The sequence below is a fragment of the Ovis canadensis genome, chromosome 6 (genome assembly GCF_042477335.2).
Source record: "Ovis canadensis isolate MfBH-ARS-UI-01 breed Bighorn chromosome 6, ARS-UI_OviCan_v2, whole genome shotgun sequence".
NCBI classification, from domain to species: Eukaryota; Metazoa; Chordata; class Mammalia; order Artiodactyla; family Bovidae; genus Ovis; species Ovis canadensis.
Genome location: NC_091250.1, coordinates 131,880,909 through 131,903,094, shown reverse-complemented (window position 1 = coordinate 131,903,094; position 22,186 = coordinate 131,880,909). Strand labels below are relative to the sequence as shown.

Here is a 22,186-nt window from a genome sequence, read left to right as displayed (position 1 = left end):
TCCTCTGTCTGGAGGGCCCGAGCCTGTCTGCAGCCCCAGGCTGTTTTCCGGCCGAGTGCCTGCTGCTGGACCGACTCGATGAGACGAAGGTGCTGGGCTGGAGGGTGCGGCCTGGGCAGGGGCTGTGCATCCCAAATCTGGTCAGCCCGAGACCCCAGACGCAGGTGGGGGGTCATGGATCCCTCCCTCGTGTGAAGGGTGATCGGGGCTCCGAGCTGGAGGCTACCTCCCCACCCTCTTAGAGGAACACAGATCGCTCCCCCACCCACAGCCCCTGGAGAGGACAGAGGCAGCCAGGGGCGCCCACAGGGCCCAGCGCATCCCGCCCCCCTGCGCTCCGGAGCTTGATCGCGCCTGGATTTCTCTGGGCACAGGGAGCGCACTTGAGGACATGGTCATACGGGAGGCTGGGTCTGAGGCCCTCATTCCGCAAGGGGCGGGGGTGGTGCGAGGCGGGACAGGTCCTCGGGCCCTGGCTTTGACGGGACGAGACGCAAACTGCTGAGGAGCTGGGCAGACAGGTGAACAAGCAGGTTGGGGCTGCAGCTGAGACAGCAGGCCGACTGCAGCCCCTGGATTTTGTGCTGATGGCTCGTCCTGGGCGCCAGGGAGGTTAGAAGCTCTGAGATGCTGCAGAGAAGGGCGGGCAGGGGTGACGTAGCGGAGGTGCAGGCGGGCTGGGAGAGCGGGTGCTTCGGCCCCGGGGCTGGCAGGGGTGCCACAGCCGGAGTTTGCACGAGGCTCGGCCCGTGCGTTTTCCTGCCCAGGGGGTTTCGAGCAGGAAGGAGAGGTGAGCGCAGGTGTTGGCCCGTCCGCTTGGGGCTGGCCGGGAAGGCCTGCCCGGGAGGCTGTCCAGAGTCCTCTCCGCTGGACCTTAGAGGTGTGAGCAGTGGGCAGGTGGGGGGCCCCTCCCTTGCATGGACAGTGCGGGGCAGCAGGCTGCAGCGTGCTTGGTATGTGTGGCCGCCCTTCCCTCCTGAGAGCAGAGGGGCCTTGGAGCTGCTGGGGCCCTGGCGGGACAGAGACCAGCATCCTGGATGGACAGGTGGGACTCCTGGGGCTGAGACTCAGGCAGGGTGGCCTGTGGCTGCCGTGAGGACTGGGACGCAGGCCTCGGCTGGCGCTGGTGTGTGCCCTAGAGCGGGGGTGGCTGGGAGGACCGGTTCCTTGGAGACTGTTTTATTTGCCCGGACGTAATGTAATAGAGTCCGCTGGATGTTTTACCCCAGAGACCTCAGAGTTTAAAATTCCAGCTCTTGGTGTGGGTGGGCTCCTTCTCTGACCGTCGATGATTCCAGGCATCAGAAGTCGAAGGGCTTCCTGGGAGGGCGGAAGCTGCAACTCAAGCTGCTGAGTCCTGTCCCGGGCAGGCAGGCCAACAGCATGAACTGTGGCCGGCCGTGCTGGGGCTTCTGTGCAAGGCCCGAGTTTGGGCCTTGGGCTCTGGGTGGGCCTGGCGGGTCTGCCTGGACCTGAGGGCTCCAGGGTGGGTTCTCCCTCTCACAGAAAGTCCCTCTTGGGGGTCCTCCTCTTCCCTGCAGACTGTCTGGAGGCCCCTGGCCAGCACCGGCCGGTCAGCCTTTCCCGACACCCTGCCACCCGGCGGGTCCCACGGGGCGCCATTCTCCTCCAGGCCCTGGCAGGGGCCGCGGCTCTGCCGGTTTGTAGACGGTCACCAGCTCGGGTGACGCAGGGCGGGGTGAGCAGGGACCATGCAGCCCTGTGTGTGTGGTCAGAGCCAGCAGGCCACTCAGGACGCGGGCCTCCTAAGAGGAGGGTGGCTGGTTCAGCCCAAGGCCACGCAGCGAATGAGCGCATCCCTGCCTGAGAACGGCAGCCTGCCCCTTCACCGTCCTGCCCAAATCGAGGTCGGGCCGGGGCTGGGCGGGTCCTCCCCGCCTCTTCCAGTCCCCAGGGGTCCCAGGTGTTCCCAGGCTTGTGGCCACACCCCTGCTGTCTGTTCTGGCTTCACGAGGTCCCACTTCACATGGGACACAGGTCAGTGGAGTCAAGGCCCCTTGATACTCAGGAGGGTCTGAGAGCCTTCACTTGGGCCCACCTGCAGAGAGCCTTTTCCAGGTAAGGGCCCAGTCGCAGGCTCCAGGGTGTGAGCCTGTCTTCTGGGGCTGCCATCCAGCCCATGACAAGGTCATCCCAACTCTGAAGGTGTCAGAATTCAGATCTCAGGGAGTCTGTGGGCCCCGAGTTGGAGTGGGGGTTAGAGTCACCAGAAGGCTCTGGAAGGTTCTGGATGAAGGAATTAACATCTCCTGCCCAGGGCAGGCCCCAGCCTGGCCCCTGGGCCCTAGAGCCACACCCCCAGAGCGCTCCGGAGAGCAGCAACAGGACACTGGCCCCTTCACCCACACTGAGACACCAGCGACTGGCTGCCGAGAGAGGGCCCTGGGGAGTGTGGGGGCGGGGTCAGCACCCTCTGGGTGTCGGGGAGGGGCTAGGGGAGGGGGCTCCGTGTGGCTCTGGGCACTCTATGGGTGGACATGTGCTCTCTGTGGCCTCCACATGGACGGCCAAGATCTCTGTCTCTGGGGTGGTCGCAGCGGCGTGTTTAGGGCCCCCGGGCAGGGGCACGGCACGCAATTGGGGGTGGCGCAGAGATTTGGGGCATCCTTCGCCCAGGACAGGCTCAGCCGCAGGGAGAGTGGTGGACCTGGGGCAGGGGGCGGGTGTCGTGCCGCAGCCGGGAAGGCTTTGGGGAGGTCTGGGGAGGCATTTGCACAGGGCCTAAGGGGGAATGGAAGCTTCTAGGACAGGGGCCAGGGGAAGTCCCCATCTCTCACGTCGGCAGGTCCTGTCAAGGACACTTCTAAGGTGTTCCCCCATGAGCCGGCTGCGGCCCCAAGGGTCAGGGTCCTTGACTGTGGAGGGACTCCACGGGTGGTGGATGGCGGAGTCCAAGGCTGGTACCCACTGCGGCTCCGCCTCTCCTCCTCCCCAGCTCCTGGGGTCCAGCCCATCTCATCAGCCCCTTGGGGAGCAGCGAGCATTGTAAGTCATTTTCACAAAGTGAGTGTTCAGTTCAGTTCAGTTCAGTCGTTCAGTCGTGTCCAACTTTTTGCGACCCCATGAACCGCAGCACGCCAGGCTTCCCTGTCCATCTTCAACCCCTGGAGCTTACTCAAACTCATGTCCATTGAGGTGGTGAAGCCATCCAACCATCTCATCCTCTATCATCCCCTTCTCCTCCCACCCTCAATCCTTCCCAGCATCAGGGCCTTTTCTAATGAGTCAGTTCTCTGCATCAGGTGGCCAAAGTATTGGAGTTTCAGCTTCAGCATCAGTCCTTCCAGTGAATATTCAGGACTGATCTCCTTTAGGATGGACTGGTTGGATCTCCTTGCAGTTCAAGGGACTCTCAAGAGTTTTCTCCAAAACCACAGCTCAAAAGCATCAATTCTTTGTGGGTATATAAGTGAGTATAGTGAATATATATATGTAACTGAGTATAGTGAAGCTCCAATACTTTGGCCACCTGATGTGAAGAGCCAGCTCATTGGAAAAGACCCTGATGCTGGGAAAGATTGAAGGCAGGAGGAGAAGGGGACGACAGAGGATGAGATGGTTGGATGGCATCACTGACTCAATGGACATAAGTTTGGGTAAGGATGAGATGGTTGGATGGCGTCTCTGACTCGATGGACATGAGTCTGAGCAAACTCCGGGAGATAGTGGAGGACAGTTTCATGGGGTCACAAACAGCTGGGCGTGACTTAGCCACTGAACTACAAGAACAAACAATTGAGCAAAGGGTGATGCTCCGGAGCAGGACAGACCACCGTGCTCACATGTCCAGCACTGAGAAGCCGTCGCCCGCCTCTTGTGGGCATTGTGGTCCAGATGCTGGTCTTGCTGGAGCTGCTAGAGCTGCTGGAGCCGTGGTCTCCAGCCCGGGAGTCTGGAGGAGGGGGGAATGTATTCAGGGGATTCTCCGTGTGCCGCCCTGGATGCAGGGTTGGAGTGGAGAGCCCATGCTGTGCCGGGAAGACTCAGGCTATGTGAGAAGACAAGGATGTTCAGAGTCCTCAGGGGTGCAGGGGAGCCTGGAAGGGCCACAGGCTGGGGAGGCTGGGGAGGCCCTTGCAGGCTGAGCTTGAGTGGGGCCTCTGCAGGTTGAATAGGAGTTCAACTCCTATTCAGTACCTGGCTGCTGAAGGTAGGGTATAGTGGAGGGAAGAGAAAAGGGGTTCCAGACAGACATTAGCGTGGCGGGTGGCAGGAACAGTGTGTGTGGGGACCTGGTAGAGTGGCCGAGGTGAGGTCAAAGGCGGAAGCCGTGTCCCGGTTCCGGGAGGCCCCGGAGGCTGGACCAGAGCTGGGCTGTGTTCCCAGGGTAGCAGGGAGCCCTGGAAGGTGCTGGAGCGGGATGGTGCCACCAGCAGGCCTGTCGAGGGTGGTGACTTTGGCCCCAGAGTGCGGGGGTTGGGGGGATGGAGGTGGGGCGTGAGGAGGCTGGGGACGGGGCCTGCAGGTTCAGGAGTGTTAGGAAGGGGGATGGGAGGAGGGCCAGCTAGGGTGGGTGGCGAGGACACCGAGCAGAGGGTCTGCGGAGGGCGGCGTGGGCTGAGCTCCAGGGCTCGGCCCTTGGTGGGGAAGGCCCCCAGGCAGGGTTCAGAGCCCATCTAGAGCCAGATCAGGTTTACCCCTGGAGGTGGAGTCTTCCTTGGGTCTAGAGCCCCTGTCACACTTTGGACAAACTTGCGGTCAATTTCAGCCCTCTGCCCAGAGGTCTGTGCTCTCCCGGCCAGAGGCGGGGTGGGATCTGTCACCTTTCTGCAGCCCACGATGGCATGTGCAGGCGGGGACGGTTCTGGAGCCTCTGCGTGTCCAGGGAGGCCGAGGTCACTCTGGGTCAGGGAGAGAGGGCCTAAGGGTGGTAGTCAGCCTGTGAGGCCCCTGCAGGACACCCTACTTAGTGGGCGGGGGGGGGGGGGCAGATCCACACACCAACCCTCAGCGGTGTGTGCACACGCCCATTTACAGATGGGGACACTGAGGCACGGAGCTGCCCAAGACTTGCCCTAGTCTGTCTGTCTGAGCGAGGTGGCCCCCCTCGGTGCCCAGCCCAGCACCTCTTGGCACCAGGACTGAGTGGGGCGGGGCCCCTTCTGGCTCTCAGCGGCCTCCGGGACTCCTTCTTGGGGCATTTGGCTTCAGTCTGTCTCCTCCCAGGCCAAAAAGCGGGCCCATTGTGTCCTCGGGGATGGGCAGGGTGGCCTTGCGGGACCATCTAGACATGATCTTCACTTGGGAGAAAGGTGGTGCGTGGGCAGGAAGTGCGGCTTGCCCGAGGCTCCCAGGGACAAGCCTGACTCATCTCAGCCTCTCCGAGCCTCAGGCCCTCATCTGCACCACCCCGGCTTCCTGTGCCCCTGCCTGGGAGGCGTGTGCCACGTGGTGACCTGGACCCCAGCTTCGCAGCCTCTTGTGGGTTGGAACTGATCGCGCCAGCGGGTCTCTGGCCAAGGAGTGTCTGCTGCTGGTGCAGCCAGGCGCCTGGGCAGTGGGTGACAGCATCCTCTAGAGGGGACCCCAAGTCTCACTCTCCCAGGGAGAGACTCTTCTGCTGGCCAGACTGCCCTGCAGGGACTGGGCGGGTGGCACCAGCCCCCACTCCCGTGATGGCTCCGGGCTGGCAGGAGTGCTTGGCAGAATTCTCCCAGTGGTGGGCACTCTGAGCAGTGTCCTTCCTACCTAGGCCTCCGAGTCTCACCATGGCAGGCCCCAGGGGGTGGCAGGCACCGTGTGGTGAGTGGGGCCTGGGTTTGGGTCTCCACCCGCTGTTTCCCAGCCTGCACCTCAGCTCCCTGTCTCAAAGCAGGGCTAGGGACACCAGCTGACCCAGTCCGCTGCCCTCTTGCTCCGCTGGGGGGCAGGGTGGAGGTGGGGAGGGGCAGGCCTTCTCCGTGGCTGAGTCATTCAGGACACCGTTTCAGAGCAGGACCCTCAGCCAGCACTTGGGGAGATGCAGAGGAAAGCTAGGCCCTAGGCTTGCCCTGAGGGGCCCCTCGCCTGGGCAGGTGTCCAGCGCATCCCTGTGGGGCGGTGGGGGGGGGCACTGGAGGGAGGTGGGTCACCAGCGAGTGGTCTTGGCTGGAGCAGGGTGTCAGTGGGTGACTGGGAGCTGGAGGCCAGCATCCAGCCAGGGACAGAGTCCAGGGTCAAGGCTGACGCCCCTGCTGTCTGCTCAGGGTGGGGTTGGGCGCCCCCCTTCCCATGTGCAGGGGGCATTGTCAGGGTGATTACGATGAGCTCCTGGCGTTTAGCGGGAGCTGCTCCAAGGACGTGAGGGGCCTGGACCTCGTGGCTGCATCCTGCTGGGTGGTGGCAGGGTGGGGGTGGGCGGGTGGCTCGCTGGAGGGTGGGACAGAGCCGACTCTCCCGAGCGCTGGTTTGGTACCTGTCCTTGGTTTTGGTTCCCCGTGGCCAAGCCCACATGATGCTCACTGCTCTGTTTAAGCCACTTTTGTAGCCCACATGATGCTCACTGCTCTGTTTAAGCCACTTTTGTAGCCCACATGATGCTCACTGCTCTGTTTAAGCCACTTTTGTAGCTCAGCGGCAGTGAGCACGTTTGTTCACATGGTTGTGCTCCCATCGCCACCGCCGTCCCCAGAACCTCTTCATCGTCCTGAACTCTCCCCATCAAACACCAGCTCCGTGCTCCCCTCCCTGCCCAGCCCCCACCCCTCATTCTGCTTTCTGCCTCTGATTTTGACAACTCTGGGGACCTCATCTGAGTGGAATCACTCAGGGTCTGTCCTTTTGTGACTGGCCTGTCTCACTTGGCTCAGCATCCTCACGGCTCATCCACGTTCAGCAGGTGTTAGACTTTCCTTCCCTTTTCAGGCTGAATCAGATTCCGCTGTATGGATGGACCACGTTGTGTTCATCCATCCATCTGTCGATGGACACTTGGACTGCGTCCACATTTAGCTATTGTGAATGATGTCACAGGCAAATATCTCTTGGAGACCTTACTTTTAATTCTTTTGGGTGCGTGCCCAGAAATACACTTGCTGGGTCAGATGGTGGTTCTCGGTTGAATGATCTGCGGAACTGCCACGCTGCTTTCCACACGACTGTCCGATGTTGCGTTCCTACCAACAGTGTGCGAGGGTCCCAGTTTCTCCAGACCCTCGCCAGCACTTGCTTTCTGTTTTGTTTCTGCGTGTTGTTTAAATAGCACCCCTGTTATTTAAATACGTTTAAATACCCACTACTCCTGTACTCTTGCCTGGAAAATCCCATGGACGGAGGCTGCAGTCCATGGGGTTGCTGAGGGTCGGACACGACTGAGCGACTTCACTTTCAGTTTTCACTTTCATGCATTGGAGAAAGAAATGGCACCCCACTCCAGTGTTCTTGCCTGGAGAATCCCAGGGACAGGGGAGCCTCGTAGGCTGCCGTCTATGGGGTCTCACAGAGTCGGACACGACTGAAGCGACTTAGCAGCAGCAGCAGCAGCAGCAGTGGGTATGAAATGATCAGGTGAGATTTAAACTTCATTTCACATGAACTTATTTCATCACACTTTGCTTCTTTTTCCCAAAATAGAGGCAGAGACAGATGAAACTTTAGTCAGTAGACGCTTCACTCTATTAGGAAACTGCAAAATAACATCCCAAGGCTCAGTTAGCTCTGCCAGCTTTCTGATTGATAGCCAGTGCTGTGTGGACGGAGCTTTCTAGAAACTTCTCAGCAGGAAAGTCCTTCAGAGTGTCTGTCCCTGACTGGCCTTTGCTGTGTGGTCTTTGCCAGCAGAGAGTAGAATTCTCTGAGGAGCTGGGGGTACCGAGATCCAGGGACAAAGGTCTGGACACTGGAGATTAAAGAGAGGGATCAGCCTGGATCTAACCGGGCTCATCAGACGTTTGAAGGAAGGCTTTTCTTTCTCACGGCTAGTGAATCTTCCGGTTGAACATGATGCTTCTCCCCTGGAGATATTCTTCCCCGGGAGCAATGGCATTTATGACGGGAGTGAGGTTTGCTGCACCCCTGGGACCCACAGCGTCTGTCTCCAGAGCGAAAGGCGGCCGTGAACCTGCAGGTAGCTGCTTCCTGCTGGCAGGACGCTCTCCTCCGGATCTTCAGTTTCCACGTTACTTATTGCTGCGAGACAGATACCCCCAAACCTTAGCGACGTTTCCTGGCTGCGACTCTGTGGGTCAGCCGTCTGCACGGCTCCCTCTGCTCCACGCGGTGGGCCAGAGTCACTTGGGCAGCGGCATTTGGTGGGTGGCCTTAGGCGTGGCCTGGGGCTCTGATGCTGGCTACTGGCTGGGACACCTCGGCTCTCCTCTGGGCCTTACCTTCCAATAGGACGACCCGGGTGGCTGGTTCCAAGACGGGGAGCTGGGCCCCAAGCCCTGTAGAGTGTAGAGTGTCCCTTCGGCCACTTCCTGTGGTCCAGAGCCCAGGAGAGGGGCCTGGACCCTCTTCGGGGTGGAGTGGAGGCTTCAGGGACATGAACGAGAGGAGGCAGATGGGAGAGGCATGGTGTCAGTGACCACACCTGTTCAGTTCAGCTCAGCCGCTCAGCTGTGTCTGACTCTTTGCAACCTCATGGACCCGCAGCACACCAGGCCTCCCTGTGCATCACCAACTTCCGGAGTCCACCCAAACTCATGTCCATTCCGTCAGTGATGCCATCCAGCCATCTCATCCTCTGTCGTCCCTTCTCCTCCCGCCTTCAATCTTTCCCAGCATCAGGGTCTTTTCCAATGAGTCAGCTCTTCCCATCAGGTGGCCAAAGTACTGGAGCTTCAGCTTCAACATCAGTCCTTCCAGTGAACGTTCAGGACTGATCTCCTTTAGGATGGACTGGTTGGATCTCCTTGCAGTCCAAGGGATTCTCAAGAGTCTTCTCCAACACCACGGTTCAAAAGCATCACTTCTTCAGCACTCAGCTTTCTTTATGGTCCAATTCTCACATCCATACATGACCACTGGAAAAAACACAGCCTTGACTAGATGGACCTTAGTTGGCAGAGTCAGGTCTCTGCTTTCTAACGTGCTGTCCAGGTTGGTCATGACCTTCCTTCCCAGGAGCAGGCGTCTTTTGGTCTCGTGGCCGTGGTCGCCGTCCGCAGTGACTTTGGAGCCCAACCTGCACAACAAGGGAAGACGGGGCCAGGCTCTAGCTTTGCGCCCCTCCTCGCGGACAGGCAAGCAGACAGGAAACATGGAGACCCTTTCTTGGGGAGGGGCGTCTAAAGGCAGGGGCCTGGCTGCCTCTGCACCCCCCTCTTTCCATCCACACTCAGTGGGGGCCCCTCTTGGGGCTTGGCCCTGAGTTAGATACTGGAGTCCACAGAAGGCCCAGAAGTGGTCCTGCCTCGAGGTGCTGGGCCTGGCGGCCTGGACAGCATCCACACAAGGGAGGGAAAGGGTCCCGGGTCTGCCCCAGAGGAGAGGTCCCATGAAAGTGTCGCCAGGAGCACAGGGGTCGGGGCCAGGAAAGGCCATGTCACAAGGGCAGAGTCTCAACAGGAGAAGGGTGGTTACATGTGGCTGAGGGGTGTCCTAGGCAGGGGGGGCAGGGAGGGGGCTCGCGGATGTGGCCACCCCTGGGGAGGTGTGCCAGGGAGGCCAGGTGTGTTTGCTCCTCAAAGCCTGGGATGGAGAGGGGAACCCGGGTCAGTGAGCGGTCGGTGCTGGGTCTGGGTGGCCTCGTCTGTTGGTTGCGAGGCTTGGGTGGGCCCTCAGAGACTCACGTCCCCTGCGGGAGGCCCTGGGGCCGCCAAGGAGGTGGGGTGGCGGCTGGTGCGGGAGCAGGAGCCTGCAGACGCCCGCGGAATGCCGCCGGCTCCGCTCCCTCCTGTAATGCAGTTTTTTATAGTCGGGGGACTGGCTGTGCCACAGCCGCTGCCAGCTGACCGTAAGCTCGGGATTAGAGGCCTGGCCCCAGCTGAGCGGGGCGGCCGGGACAGGGCCTCCTCCCTGTCCACCCGCTGTCGGCCAAGGTCCCAGCTTGAGTTCTTGGTCAGCACCACCCCCCTTCCCCCGGGCCAGGAGAGACAGACACCGCCCAGCCCTGCGGGCAGCGAGCCTCAGGGGGCCCTACAGGGGGCCGGCGGGCGGGAGGGGGTGTCCTCACTCTGCTTAAGGTCGGGGTTCCTGGTGCCCAGGCGTGCCCCCCCCACCCTGTCTCTGTTTCCTGTCTCTCAGGTGGGCATGTCACCAGCTAGGGCCCTGGGGGCCGCCCTGTGGCACAGCAGCGCCGCCACGTGTGGGGCTGGCCCGGGGCCATGGAATCCGTCCTTCAGGGCAGGCGAGCGTGACTGTGCCGCTTCCCCACTTCCCCGGCCGCCCGCCCCACCCCGAGCGCCCTCCTCCTCCGCGGGGGCCGGCCTTTCTTTGGGCAGACGGCAGAGAGGCACGAGGGATTCTTGGGCGGTGACACCACGCTGGGCGCACGGCCGCAGGACCCGGTGTCCCCATTCACGCGGCCGCGGGACTCCATTCACCCCGGCGGGCTCCCCAGCTGCCGCTCTCCACCCAGGCTCCCTGCAGGCCCAGGCGCCCCGTCCTCCTCCCTCGCCCCCCTCCCCGGGGCTAGGACCCTAGCCGGCCTCCCCCTCCAGTCAACAACAGTGATCGACAAAACTTCAGTCACAGGAAAAAGACTTTTGTTTGAGCCCCACCCGAGGACTGACCCGTAAGCCTGCTGGCCAAACGGCTCTGCAGAAGCAGGGGTTTTCAGCGGCTTTATCAGAGTTCATCTCATCAGAACAAAGAAGTCAGGGTTACATGTTCTCACGGTTCCTCTCCCCCCACAAAAGAATGGGCCAGCCCGTGCCCCGTGAGTCAGCGTGGCCTCGGCACCTGGGGAGGGGTCTCACCCTGGACGGAGGGCCAGCACTGTCCTCTTTGACACCGACGTTCTTTACACCTGGCCAGGGTGCCCTTTTTTATGGTCAAAGCAGAGATGTACAGTGTCTGTTTGACAGGCTGCAAACGGGCGGCTTCAGTTAGGGTCAAATTCAAGTCAACTCCTGTGTGAGCCACCGTGACCTTCCTGCGTCTCAGGATGCGAGCGTTCCCTGGACCCTCTGTGGGTGGGAGTGCCGGGGTGGGGCTGCTCCAGGGCCCCCCACCCTGAGAACACGCCCGGGAAGAGGAGAGGCCGCTCAGCATGGCCCCAGATGAGGAAGCCGGGCCCCACAGCCGCCTCCTGGGGGGTGCACCCGTCCCCCCAACCCCTCCCCAGATGAGGAGCGCGGGCCGTGGGGAGGGGCTGCTGGGCGCTCTGTGCAGGCAGGACGCCCCTCAGCCTCCGGCCACCCTCCGCCGTGGCCCTCGTCCTTCAAAAGTCACCCGGCTCCTCATGCTGGCCTGGGAGACGGCTGACGGCCGGGGACCAGCGGGCAGGACTCCCTCCCCCACCCGGCCCAGGCTGCTCAGCCCGGCCTGGTGCCCGCAGGCCTGGGAGAGCCTTGTGTGCCGCAGCCTCCTGGGCGAGTTGTGCGTTTTCCTCAGGCGGGGAAGAGGCTCGCGTCGCCCTGGTGCAGGGGCTGGGGGGCCTCGCGGGTTTCCTTGCTTCTGTGGCAGCCTCCACCTGGCGACCTGCGCCCACCTCGCACGGGTCCCACACCACCGAAGCCCTGGGCGAGGCTGACAGCGGGGTCCATCCTCCCTGTGCAGGGGCTGGGGTCTTCTTCCTGTCTTCTGCCGAGGGAGACCAGATCAGCTTCCTGTTCGACTGCATCGTCCGAGGCATCTCCCCCACCAAGGGCCCCTTCGGGCTGCGGCCAGTTCTCCCAGGTGAGCGCGTGGCGGGCAGAGGGGGCGCCTTGCCTAGCCAGAGGGTTAGGGGGGCTGCTGCTGCGAACCCCCGCTGGGCTCCCGGGGTGGGGAGCGCTCACACCTGCACAGCCCCTCCTTCACAAGATGCTCAGAGGCTGAGGCTTCCGGGACCAGCACAAGTGGGACCGCCCCCTCTGAGACCTGAGCGAGGCCTGCCTCCCAGACCTGGCTGGGAGCCTTGCCCCAGGTCGCTGGGGTCAGGTCTCTGGCCCCGATTGGGCCAGTGTTTGGGCTGGAGGCCGCCTTGTGAGGTGGGGTCTTGGTGTCCACACGTTGTGGTGGTGGGGCCGGGGGGCCGCCGCACTGAGCTGGCCTGGCCTTCTCCCCGCTTCCCTGGCGTGGGCGGGGCGCCCCTCTTATTCAAGAGTCCTGGGCTGGGAATGCTGCCGGCCCCTGGAGGGCATGCTGGCTGGGCACTTCCTTGCACTGGGTGAGCTCTGTCCCCCCTGCTTGGGGACAGCCACCCTGGGAGGGACAAAGGTGGGCCCTGGGCATCGCCGCTCCCCGGGACCGAGGCCCTCTGGGCGCTGGTACCCGGGACTGCTGCTGCTGCCCTGGCCCCCGTGAGGTGGCACTCGCCCCCTGGTCCAGGTGGGAGACCAAGGCCTGTGCCAGGCAGCAGCTGGTCACTGAGCTCCCAGCTGTGGCCTCCTTGCCTGAGCCCCGCAGCTGGACGGGGGTCAGGTGGGCCTTCTAGGGAGGCTGGGGCTGTGCTAGGTACCCCCTTTCCCTGCCTCGGCCCCTGGGCCCCCAATCCCAGAGCCGTGAGCCGGGGGGAGGTGGGGAGATGAGCTGCAAGGACAGGGATCCTGGGACCAGAGCCCTGCTGCCCAGGGTCTGCTGGGTGGCATGGCTGTGCCCTCTGCTGGCACCTTCCTGCATTGCAGCCACAGGTGGGTGTGGGTGGCGTGGGTGGGGAGGGTGTGGGCAGGGCAGGGGTGGACACGTGGGGTGTGGACGGAGCTGGTGGGGCTCTGCCCTCGGAGCCTGGCTGGCGTCCCACCAAGGCCCGTGATCGTCAGCGACTCTTGAGATGTGGCCTTCACTGGGTGTGCAGCCTTAACCCTCGGGGGTCTTGGACTGTCTCCTCCAGCTGACCGCGGCTCGGCTGGGGCCCACGCAGACACCAAGGCCTGGAGGCAGGGGCTGCCTCAGACAGACAGAGTTACGAGGAGGAAGGGATAAATTAGCGTTCCGAGGTTTCCCCTGCCCTGAGCATGTGTCCTGTGCGTTCCCACCTGGGCCCCATTGTGACTGGGGTGCAGACGAGGACGCCAGGCTCAGGGAGGGCGAGGGGTGGGGCTGCGAGCTGTCCAGCGCTAGCATCTTGCAGACCTGCCAGCTGCAGGAGGGTGTCCTGGCGTCCCGACCACCCCCTGCAGGGACTATCTGCTTCGGGCCAGGGCCATCTGCTGGTGGTTGAGGAGCTGGCCTTTCTTTGGGCCCAGGACACGGGATGGTGGCCGGGGGACCTGCATGGGGATGTTTGGGGTTCCCTGAGCTCGGGCTCCAGTGGCTGGTGTGCAGGCACGGTGGGGGTTCCCCTAGGGTCTCCGTCCTAATGTTGGGGCTGGACCAGGGTCCACGGGGCTTCGACAGCATTGGGGTCACGGGGAGGACGCTGCCGGTACAGGCCTGGGGCCACGTCCTCACTGACACCCCGCTCTGCTGCAGACCCGAGCCCCGGGGGCGCCGCCCTGGAGGAAAGGGTGGCGCAGGAGGCCCTGGAAGCCCTGCAGCTGGAGAAGCGGCTCAGCCTTCTCTCGCACTCCGGCCGCCCGGGCAGCGGAGGTAGGGCTGGGACCCGGCTGAGGTCGGGGGAGGTCCGGCGGCCCTGGGGCTGGGGCCGCTCCCTTAAGCCGCCGCCCCCGCCCCGCCCCCCGCGCCCCCGCGCCCCCGCGCCCCCCGCGCCCCCCGCGCCCCGCCCCCCCCGCCCCCGCCCCGCCCCCGCCCCGCCCCCCCCGCGCCCCCCCTGCCCCCGCCCCGCCCCAGCTCCTGTCCACTCCTCTGCTCCTCTCACACAAGGGGCCACACTCACCCAGCTCCGGCCTGGATGCCGACCAGGGCGTGGTGCTGCCGCGGAGTCGGCTGGCGGGCTGGGCTTGAATTCTTTCCCGCCCCCACCCTGCCGCGAGATGGCCGGGTGGAGCGTGGCTGCACCATCTGCCCAGAGCAGGGGCCCGAGGTGCCAGCCCCCCTGCTGTGGTTCACGGGGACAGGGACAGAAGGGGCTGAGGGCCCTTGGGGGTCCTTGCAGCTCGCTGCGGGGGCGGCACTGGGGGCTCCTGCGCCAGAGCAGAGGAGCCCTGCAGGCCCTCCGTCCTCTGGGGTGGTCGACAGCCCTACGGGTGTACGCTGGGGACGGCGGCCGGTCCAGGCCCCTTAGCAGGGGGTCTCAGGTGTGTCCGGGGCTGCCATCTCCTTGGAGAAGGGGCTCACGTCTGGTTCCCAGGGCGACAGTCCAGAGGGCGTTGTGGTGGGGAGGGGGCCGTCCTGGGGGGCGGACCCTGGGGGCGGGGCCTGGGGAGGGGCTGTGTGAGGCGCAGGGCGGGGGGCCTCGGGGGCCAGGCGTCAGCCCCCCACCCAGGTTCCCCCGCCCCCCGCCCACCTGAGTGGCCGAGCCCCTCTGCAGCCTCAGCCCCGGGCTCTCCCACCCAGGAGACGACCGCAGCGTATCCAGCTCGTCGTCAGAGGCCAGCCACTCGGATGTCAGCGCCAGCAGCCGGCTCACGCCGTGGCCAGAGCCGTCCTCGTCCTCGGCCAGCACGTCGCAGGAGGGCCCCGGGCTGGCTGCCGCCCAGGCCCCTGGGGAAGCCGCGCCGGGCGCCGCCAGGCCCACCCCGAAGCCGCTGCGCCCACGGCAGCTGCAGGAGGTCGGCCGCCAGAGCTCCTCGGACAGCGGCATCGCCACAGGCAGCCACTCCTCCTACTCGGGCAGCTTCTCGTCGTGCGCAGGCAGCAGCCTGGACGTGTGGCGGGCTGGCGACGAGCTTGGCTCCCTGCTCAGCCTGCCGGCGGCCGGGGCCCCGGAGCCCAGCCTGTGCGCCTGCCCGCCCGGGGCGGCGGAGTACCAGGTGCCCACCGCCCCGCGGCCGCACTACGACACGCCCCGCAGCCTGCGCCAGGCGCCCCGGGACCAGCCCCCCGTCAGGCCGGGCAGCCCGGACGGGGCCACCGCCCGGGACTCGGGGTGTACCCCTGGCTGGCCTGGTGAGAGACGGCGGGGACCGGCGCCAGAGGCGGCGGCAGGGGCCGGCGAGTCCTGGGAAGCGGGTGCCCCCCATGCCGGGCCCCCTCCCGCGCTCTTTTCCGCGTGTCCTGTCTGCGGAGGACTAAAGGTAAAGCCCCCTCCCTGAGGGTGGCGGTGGCCTGGGGTGGGCGCTGAGCTTGGTGGGCCGGGCCCCGGGGTGTGGGTAGGGGCCCAGCCTGCAGGGAGGGCTGCGTCCTGGGCAGGTTCAGGGAGGCAGAACCTGAGGACCTCCCCGCGGCCCCTCTACATGCGTCCCAGGGGCCTCCACCTGCCTGGCCCCTGTGCCTCCTGCCGAAGTTGTGCCCACAGGTGGCCCATCCTTTGAACAGGACCCCGAGGCTCAGGGGGCCTGCTGGCTGGCGGGGGTCTGCTCTCGGGACCCTGGCACTTCCGTGGCTCACTCACAGCAGCCTCTTGTGGGCGGGGAGCAGGGCAGGGTCAGGCTTACGTGTCAGGAGCCCCAGGACCACCCCCCGACCGGCTCCCAATCCTGGTCGAGCTGAAAAGGTTGGTGGTCAGGACCACAAGGTGCAGGGTGGGGACGTCCATTCCTGTTCTGGGGCCCCAGGCACCGCGTGCGCCCTCGGGGGTGGCCTGCTCACCTGCATGGACTTTGGCTGCGTGGCCTGCTGTGTCCCTTGGCACCGCGGTTGGTTCCGGACGCCCCCGTGGAAGGCGAGGCCCGTGGCCGCCCATCTGGGCTGCGGCCGGCGGGCGTCCTGCGCTCAGCTCACCTGTAAATGTTCCGCTTTGTACCTTCACTGTCGGCTGAAGGCCTTTTGTTGCTCTTTCCACATTTTTAAAACCTGACACCGTTTGTAAGATCTTCTTAGACTGGAAATAAAATTGTTTTTTCTTACCGTCTTGTCCTTTTCCGTGTGGCCGGCTCTCTCCGCCTCCTGCCCCGGCCCCGCCGCTTGGGGCCTCCCGCTGTCTCTGAAATCCGGGGGCCTCCTTTGGCCCATGGGTCACAGCTGCACAAGGCCCTGCCTGTCTGGTTGGCCTTAAGCCTGAACACGCCGGAAGCATGAGCCGGGAGAGTGGCCTCGGACAGCCCCCGGGGCCCACGCATGCGTGTGTGGTGTGCGTCCACGTGTGGCGTGTGCATGCGTGTGCGCTGTGTGTGAGGCGTGTGCGCGTGTGGTGCGCGCGTGTGGTGCTCGCATGTGTACACAGGTGCATGCACTAGCATGTGGCACGTGCGTGTCTTGTGCACACGTGTTGCATGTCCGGTATGATGTGTGTGATGCTCGTGTGCCAGGTGTGCGCGTGTGTGCCCGTGTCTGCACGCGTTCACTGGAGACCACAGCGCAGTGCTCAGTGGTCCGCTTGGGCTCAGGCAGGTGGTTCCCTGTGTCCAGAGTGGGTGGACCCCGCGCCACCTTCTGGGTCAGCGAGAGTCCTGGCTCTGAGCCTGAAGCACCCCCGTCCCCAGTCTCCCCTGTGTGGGCGGCAGAGCTGCCGGGATGCCCCCATCACAGGCTCCCTGCATGTCCTGGGGGGCCACGTCTCACCTTTGTTCACTGCCTGGTGGGGACCCGGGTCTCAGGTTTCCTGGGGGCGCTGAGAGCAGCCTCTGACCCGGCCCCTGCAGGGCTGCAGTGTGAAAGGCAGGCTGGGGGGATCTCTCCCATCGGAGCCCCCCGCCCCATACATGGGACAGCAGTGCTGCCGGCCCGGGGGGCCAGGGACTGGCGAGACGACGCGTCTAGTGGAAGCTTTTCCGCAGGAGTCGTCACCACGCACGCTGCTGCCGTTTCCCCCCAGAGGGCCTGCTGGCCTTGCTGCCAAAGAGCGAGGGGCTGGGAGTGGCCAGAGCTGCGGTCGGGGGGTTTCCAGCCTCGGTCCCGAGGGGCCGCCCCTACAGCAGAGCCAGCGGAGGCCCTGGCGGCGGCCCTGGCGGCTCAGGGAACTGCCCCCAGGTGAAGCCGGGAGGGCTGGAAGCTGGGCCTCCCTTCTGCCGGCACCCCTCACCCCCACCCAGTGAGGGCGTCCTGGCTGTGAGCTCTGGGCTCCTCGTCTGAGGCTGATGGCTGGAACTTCGGGGAAGGGCTGTCTGGGGGCGAGGCGGGAGGGGTGGACTGTGGGCAGCGCTAGGCGGGGGGACCCGGGCCGGGGTGGAGTGGGCGGCCCAGGCCTTCCAGTGGGGGCCCTGGGCTGGGGGAGGCAGGGCCCTTTGTGGCAGTGGCCCCTGACTGCAGAGGCCCTTTGGGGAGGCTCTGGAGGAGGCCCGGCCCCCATGGCGGCTGCATCTCAGTCTCTCCTGAGCCCAGCGTGGCCCAGGGGACCGGTGATGGCGGGGGGCGTCTCACCTGGTGGGGCTGGGTGGGCCCTAGGACAGCGCCTCCCCACCACGAGGCCTCCCCCCTTCCCAGAGGGGGTCTAGCGTAAGGCCGTAGGATGGGCCTGGGTCCCTGGGCCTCGTGCTCCCCACCCCTGCCCCCGGGGCCACCAGAGAGCCCTCCGCACCCCACGGGCCACATGTGCCCGCCTGCCCTCACTTGTTCCCGGCCCCCAGGGAGGACGGATGGGAGGGGCTGCGTCCGCTCCCCCCCAGCCCCTGGCTGCATCGTTGGGGCTGCAGGCCATGCCTGCAGGACAGGCCCCTGGAGTGGGCACTGCTGTGGGTGGGACTCCCGGTGACGGGGGCCCCCGAGGGCAGCCAGCTCTCGTCCCAGGTCTCGGGGGTCACACACACCCTACTTGAGTCCCGGAGCCTGCCTGGGGGCCTCTTCACAGGTGACGGGTCGGGGCTCCCAACAGGAGCCGGCCTGAGGCCGGGGCTGGGGTGCTGTGTCCTGAGTGTGGGCAGCACCTGTGCCCCCCTGAGTAGCGGGTCAGCTTCTGCACCCGTTCCGGCTCACGCCCCCAGGAGGCCCCACGGCTAGGCTGCACCCTCAGCGGCGCCGGGGTGCTGGGTCCAGCCGTGCTGGAGCCCGTCTCCTCCTGGGTGTGCGAAGCGGAGCCCCGGGCAGTGCTGACCGTGCCCATGGCGGGGCGCCCTCCCCCTGCCCGCTCAGCCCCCAGCTCTGAGCTCTCCACACCGCCTTCCTCCTCCAGGCCCATCTGCACCTCCAATCAGATGCCCCAGAGGGGCTACCCTGCAGTCTGGGGGCCTTGACTTATCTCACGGGGCCCCCAGGAGTGGCTCACCCAGGGTGCCCTGCTTAGAGCAGGTGGGCAGTGCCCAGGGGTGGCTGGGGTGCCCTTGAGCACCTCAGCCGGCTGCAAACCTGCTGGGAACGTGTGGCACGTCTGGGCCCCGAGGTGCCACCGCCTCGCCCCACGTGGGCTGTGTGCCTGTCCGCGTGGGCGGGGCCCTGAGAGGGGGCAGACCCAAGGAGCCCGGCCTCTGCCCGGGCGGGGCTGGGCGGACCACTGACATGTGTCTCCTTGGTCTAGGCAGCTGCTGCCGCGCCCCCGGGGCTCCTGGTGATGCACGCAGGTAGGCGTCAGCCTGGGCACCGGTGCCCACCAGGCTGGGGAAGGGGCATGTGGTCAGTGACCGTGGTCATGGCCCAGCCAGAGTGTCTGCCAGATGGGACAATGGGGGATAGCGGGAGAGGGGACGGCGGGAGAGGGGACGGCGGGAGAGGGGACAGCAGACAGTGAGGGGGACAGCGGGAGAGGGGATGGCAGGAGAGGGGGACAGTGGGAGAGGGGACGGCTGGAGAGGGGATGGCGGACAGTGAGGGGGACGGCGGGAGAGGGGGACAGTGGGAGAGGGGACGGCAGGAGAGGGGACGGCGGACAGTGAGGGGGACAGTGCGAGAGGGGACGGCGGGAGAGGGGACAGCGGGAGAGGGGACGGCAGACAGTGAGGGGGACAGCGGGAGAGGGGACAGCAGGAGAGGGGACGGCGGACAGTGAGGGGGACGGTGCGAGAGGGGACGGCGGGAGAGGGGACAGCGGGAGAGGGGACGGCAGGAGAGGGGACGGCGGACAGTGGAGGTGGGCGGTGGACAGCCTGACAGCAGCCCATGGCTGGTTGGGCCCTGCTGGAGTCGGGGGGCGCCAGGCAGCGGTTGGGGTCAAGGTGGCCGAGTGTGTCCAGCCTGCTACGGAGGGTGTGTGGGCAGGTGGGCAGGTCCAGGGCTGGCCTGGAGCCCCAACCTTAAGGAGGGAGCCTGTCCCCTGGGGGATAGAGAATGGAGGTGATGATGGCCCAGGGGAGCATGGTGGGAGGGGGCCCAGGCAGGGAGTTAGGGGGACGCCCCAGGACATAGGGAGAGCTGGGCAGAGCTGGCTCTGGGCTGGGAAGGCCTGGGCAGGTGGGAGGGGTGTGGGTGGGGGCGGTTGGCCTGGCATGGCAGTGGGGGGTCCACTCTGCGCTTGGCCTTCTCGGTGCACAGAGGCCACCTCCAGTCTGGGGGTCCTTACAAGCTTAGGTCTTTCCCTCTCCTCTTCAGGGGGGCGTGCCCCCTATTTGGGGTTGGCCCCGGTGGGCCAAGCAGGGCGCAGGCCTGCCCGCAGTGGAGGGGGCAGGAGGGGAGGGTCAAGGTCATGGACATGCAGGGTCAGACAGCGGCCATGGGGGAGCCCCATGCGGGGCGGGGCGGGGGTCCCCTGGTCGGGTGGGGCTCTCGGGACCATCCTCCAGTGACACGGGCAGGGTTCTGCATGCCGCCCCCCGCCCCTTACCCCCAGCACAGCATGTGCTCCCGGGAGCGGCATCAGGATCTGCTGGGGGACAAGGAAGCTCTCCTCTGGGCAGGGGGCTGGGGGAGCCGGGGCTCTGGGTCTGGGGGGCAGCAGAGGAGAATCGGACCCAGGCCGGGGAGGAGACGCCAAGGGTGGTCTGGCCGGGCCTGCCGCGCGCCCAGGGAGAGGCCAGGGAAGCCCCGCTCCATCTCTGCTTGGCCCAGAGAGGACATGGAGCAGCCTCGGAGATGCTGGCGAGACGCTCGGAGGGAAGGCTCAGGGAGGGAGACAGGAGGCCAAGGTCAGTCTGGCAGAGCCAGGGCGGGGGGCGGCCTCCGGGGGGCACCCCCACCCCATGCAGGCGGCTGGGGAGAGGCAGCCCAGCCTCCCTTCCCACTCCCGCTCCCACTGTGGACCCAGCCCTAAGGCCAGCTGCTGAGTCACAGGGAGCGCATCCCCCAGGCCTCAGGTCAAGCCCCAGTCCTCCGCTCGGCTTTCAGGAGCTGGGCCTCCTTCCCAGACTCCCCTGAGACCCCCGTCTCAGCCCCCAAGGGCTCTCCTCGCTCTAGCCAGGCCTTTGCCCCCACCGCCCCCTGCAACGTCATCCCTTGGCACATGCCCCCTTCTCCAGGCAGCCTGCCCAGATTTCCCCTGGGCTCCTTGGTCTAAGAGCTTCCCCGAGGCGCCTCTGCTTGTTATCTCGGGTTACACGGGCGAGGGTCTGCGCCTACCCCTCTGTGGGTCAGTGCCCACACAAGCGTGGCCAGAGTGGGGTCCTGCCTTGCTGTTTGGGTGTATTGGATGGGAGCTTGGAGCCAGTGTGAGCTTGGTGAGGCCAGGCTCTTCCCTGCCACCCTGGGCGGGGTGTTGCTGAGGGCCCTGCCCAGTGCCACCCACCAAGGCTCTTCCTCTGCCCGCTGGGCCTCAGGGAGGAGGTCTCCTTCTCAGGGGTAATGGGGTGATGGGCTCTGTGCTACAGACACAGTGAATTTACAGAGCCCTGAGCTCTGAGCCCTGCCTCAGAGCTGAGATGTCTGGGGCTTGGACTCACTCCCATCCTCTGCCTGCCGAAGGCGCTCAGCCAGCTGCCCCGCAGAGCAGGGCAGAGCAGGGCCACCCCTTGACCTGGCCATGTCCCTGGTGGACGCCGCAGACAGCCACGACCCGAACCCCAATGAGGGCCAGCTGGGAGCAGTTTCTGTGATGGGGGAAGGGACTTGAAGTGCCCGGGGGCCGTCCTGGAGGAGGTGTCGCTGTGACTGAAAGTGTGGGTGGGCCTGTGCTCAGGGAAGGACTCACTGGCCCAGAGAGGGTCCCTGACACAGGTGGGGCGACCCAGGAGGACAGCTGAGAGGAGGAGGGCTGGGGGTTGACAGCAGGGCAAGGCGGCGGCCTGGGAGGGGACTGGGCACTGGGGAGCCGGGGAGGAAGTGGCGGGGAGAGACGCTGGTCGGTTGGGTGGCCAGGGAAGGTAGGCACTTGGGTGGGGTGGGCAAAGGTGGTTGGGAAGATGCAGGGAGTCGGAGAAGCCCTGGAGAGGCGGAGGTGAGGCGCCAGAGGGGTGGGCAGCGGTGGGGAGCTCTTTTCTGGACCGTCTAGGGGGTCACCGCCTGAGGACTGATGGCTGCTGTCCCTGCAGGAGCGCCGGGTCCTGGGAGGCAGCGTGGGGAGGCGCCCACCTACGTGAACGTGCCCACCAGCCCCTGCCCTGCCAAGCAACTGCACTATCTGGGCCTGCAGCTGCCGGAGGCGGGTGCGGGCGTGCGAGGTAGGTGTGCAGGCGAGGAGCTGACGCCCGGGGATCCAGGGGGTCTGGGGGGCAGGGGATCTGCGGGGCCAGGGGCTCTGGGGGGCCGGTGATCCAGGGCTTTGGGGGTCTGGGGGGCCAGGGGTCCAGGAGTCCGGAGGTTCTGGGGTACCGGGGGTCTGGGGGTCTGGGGTTCAGAAAGCCTGAGGGTCCAGGGGTCCGGAGGTTCTGGGGTACCGGAGGTCTGGGGGTCCGGGGTTCCGGAGGCCCGGGGGTCCGGGGGTTCTGGGGGGTCCAGGGGTCTGGGGGTCCGGGGTTCGGAAGGCCTGAGGGTCCAGGGGTCCGGAGGTTCTGGGGTACCGGAGGTCTGGGGGTCCGGGGGTTCTGAGGGTCTGGGGTTCTGGAGGCTGGGGGGCCAGGCGTCCAGGGTCTGGGACCTGGGGTCTAGGAGGTCTGGGGTCTGCTCACCGCGCGTACTTACAGGGGCCGGAGCCTCCCGCTACGCGCTGATTGACGTCGCGGCCACCGAGGCGGCGCACAGGGCGGGGGCCCAGCACGCGCAGGCCCGGGAGGAGCGGCTGCCCGCGCCCGAGCAGAGGCCAAAGGCGGCCCCGCGGTGAGGCGGCCGGACCACAGCGACGCGCCTGGACGGCGGAGGGAGCGGCCCCGCGCCATCGCGGCGGTCGGGCTCGGAACCGAGGGTGGGCGCGTTTCCCCGGGCCCGG

The 22,186-nt window shown here is 65.8% G+C and overlaps 1 protein-coding gene across 4 annotated transcripts in view; it reads left to right on the top strand.

The window, feature by feature from the left end:
• The window catches only part of DOK7 (docking protein 7), a 35,070-nt gene that overhangs the window by 12,473 nt on the left and 411 nt on the right, over positions 1-22,186 (top strand). For 3 of the 4 annotated variants that reach the window (XM_069593278.1, XM_069593279.1, XM_069593280.1), the window contains 6 exons: positions 11,662-11,781; positions 13,498-13,614; positions 14,482-15,161; positions 18,476-18,518; positions 21,354-21,482; positions 21,945-22,162. In XM_069593278.1, coding sequence (XP_069449379.1) covers positions 11,662-11,781; positions 13,498-13,614; positions 14,482-15,161; positions 18,476-18,518; positions 21,354-21,482; positions 21,945-22,081 — 1,226 coding nt within the window. In that variant the 3' untranslated portion in view covers positions 22,082-22,162. Of the gene's footprint in view, positions 1-11,661; positions 11,782-13,497; positions 13,615-14,481; positions 15,934-18,475; positions 18,519-21,353; positions 21,483-21,944; positions 22,163-22,186 lie in introns of those variants that run through there. The other variant, XM_069593281.1, reaches the window with a different exon arrangement.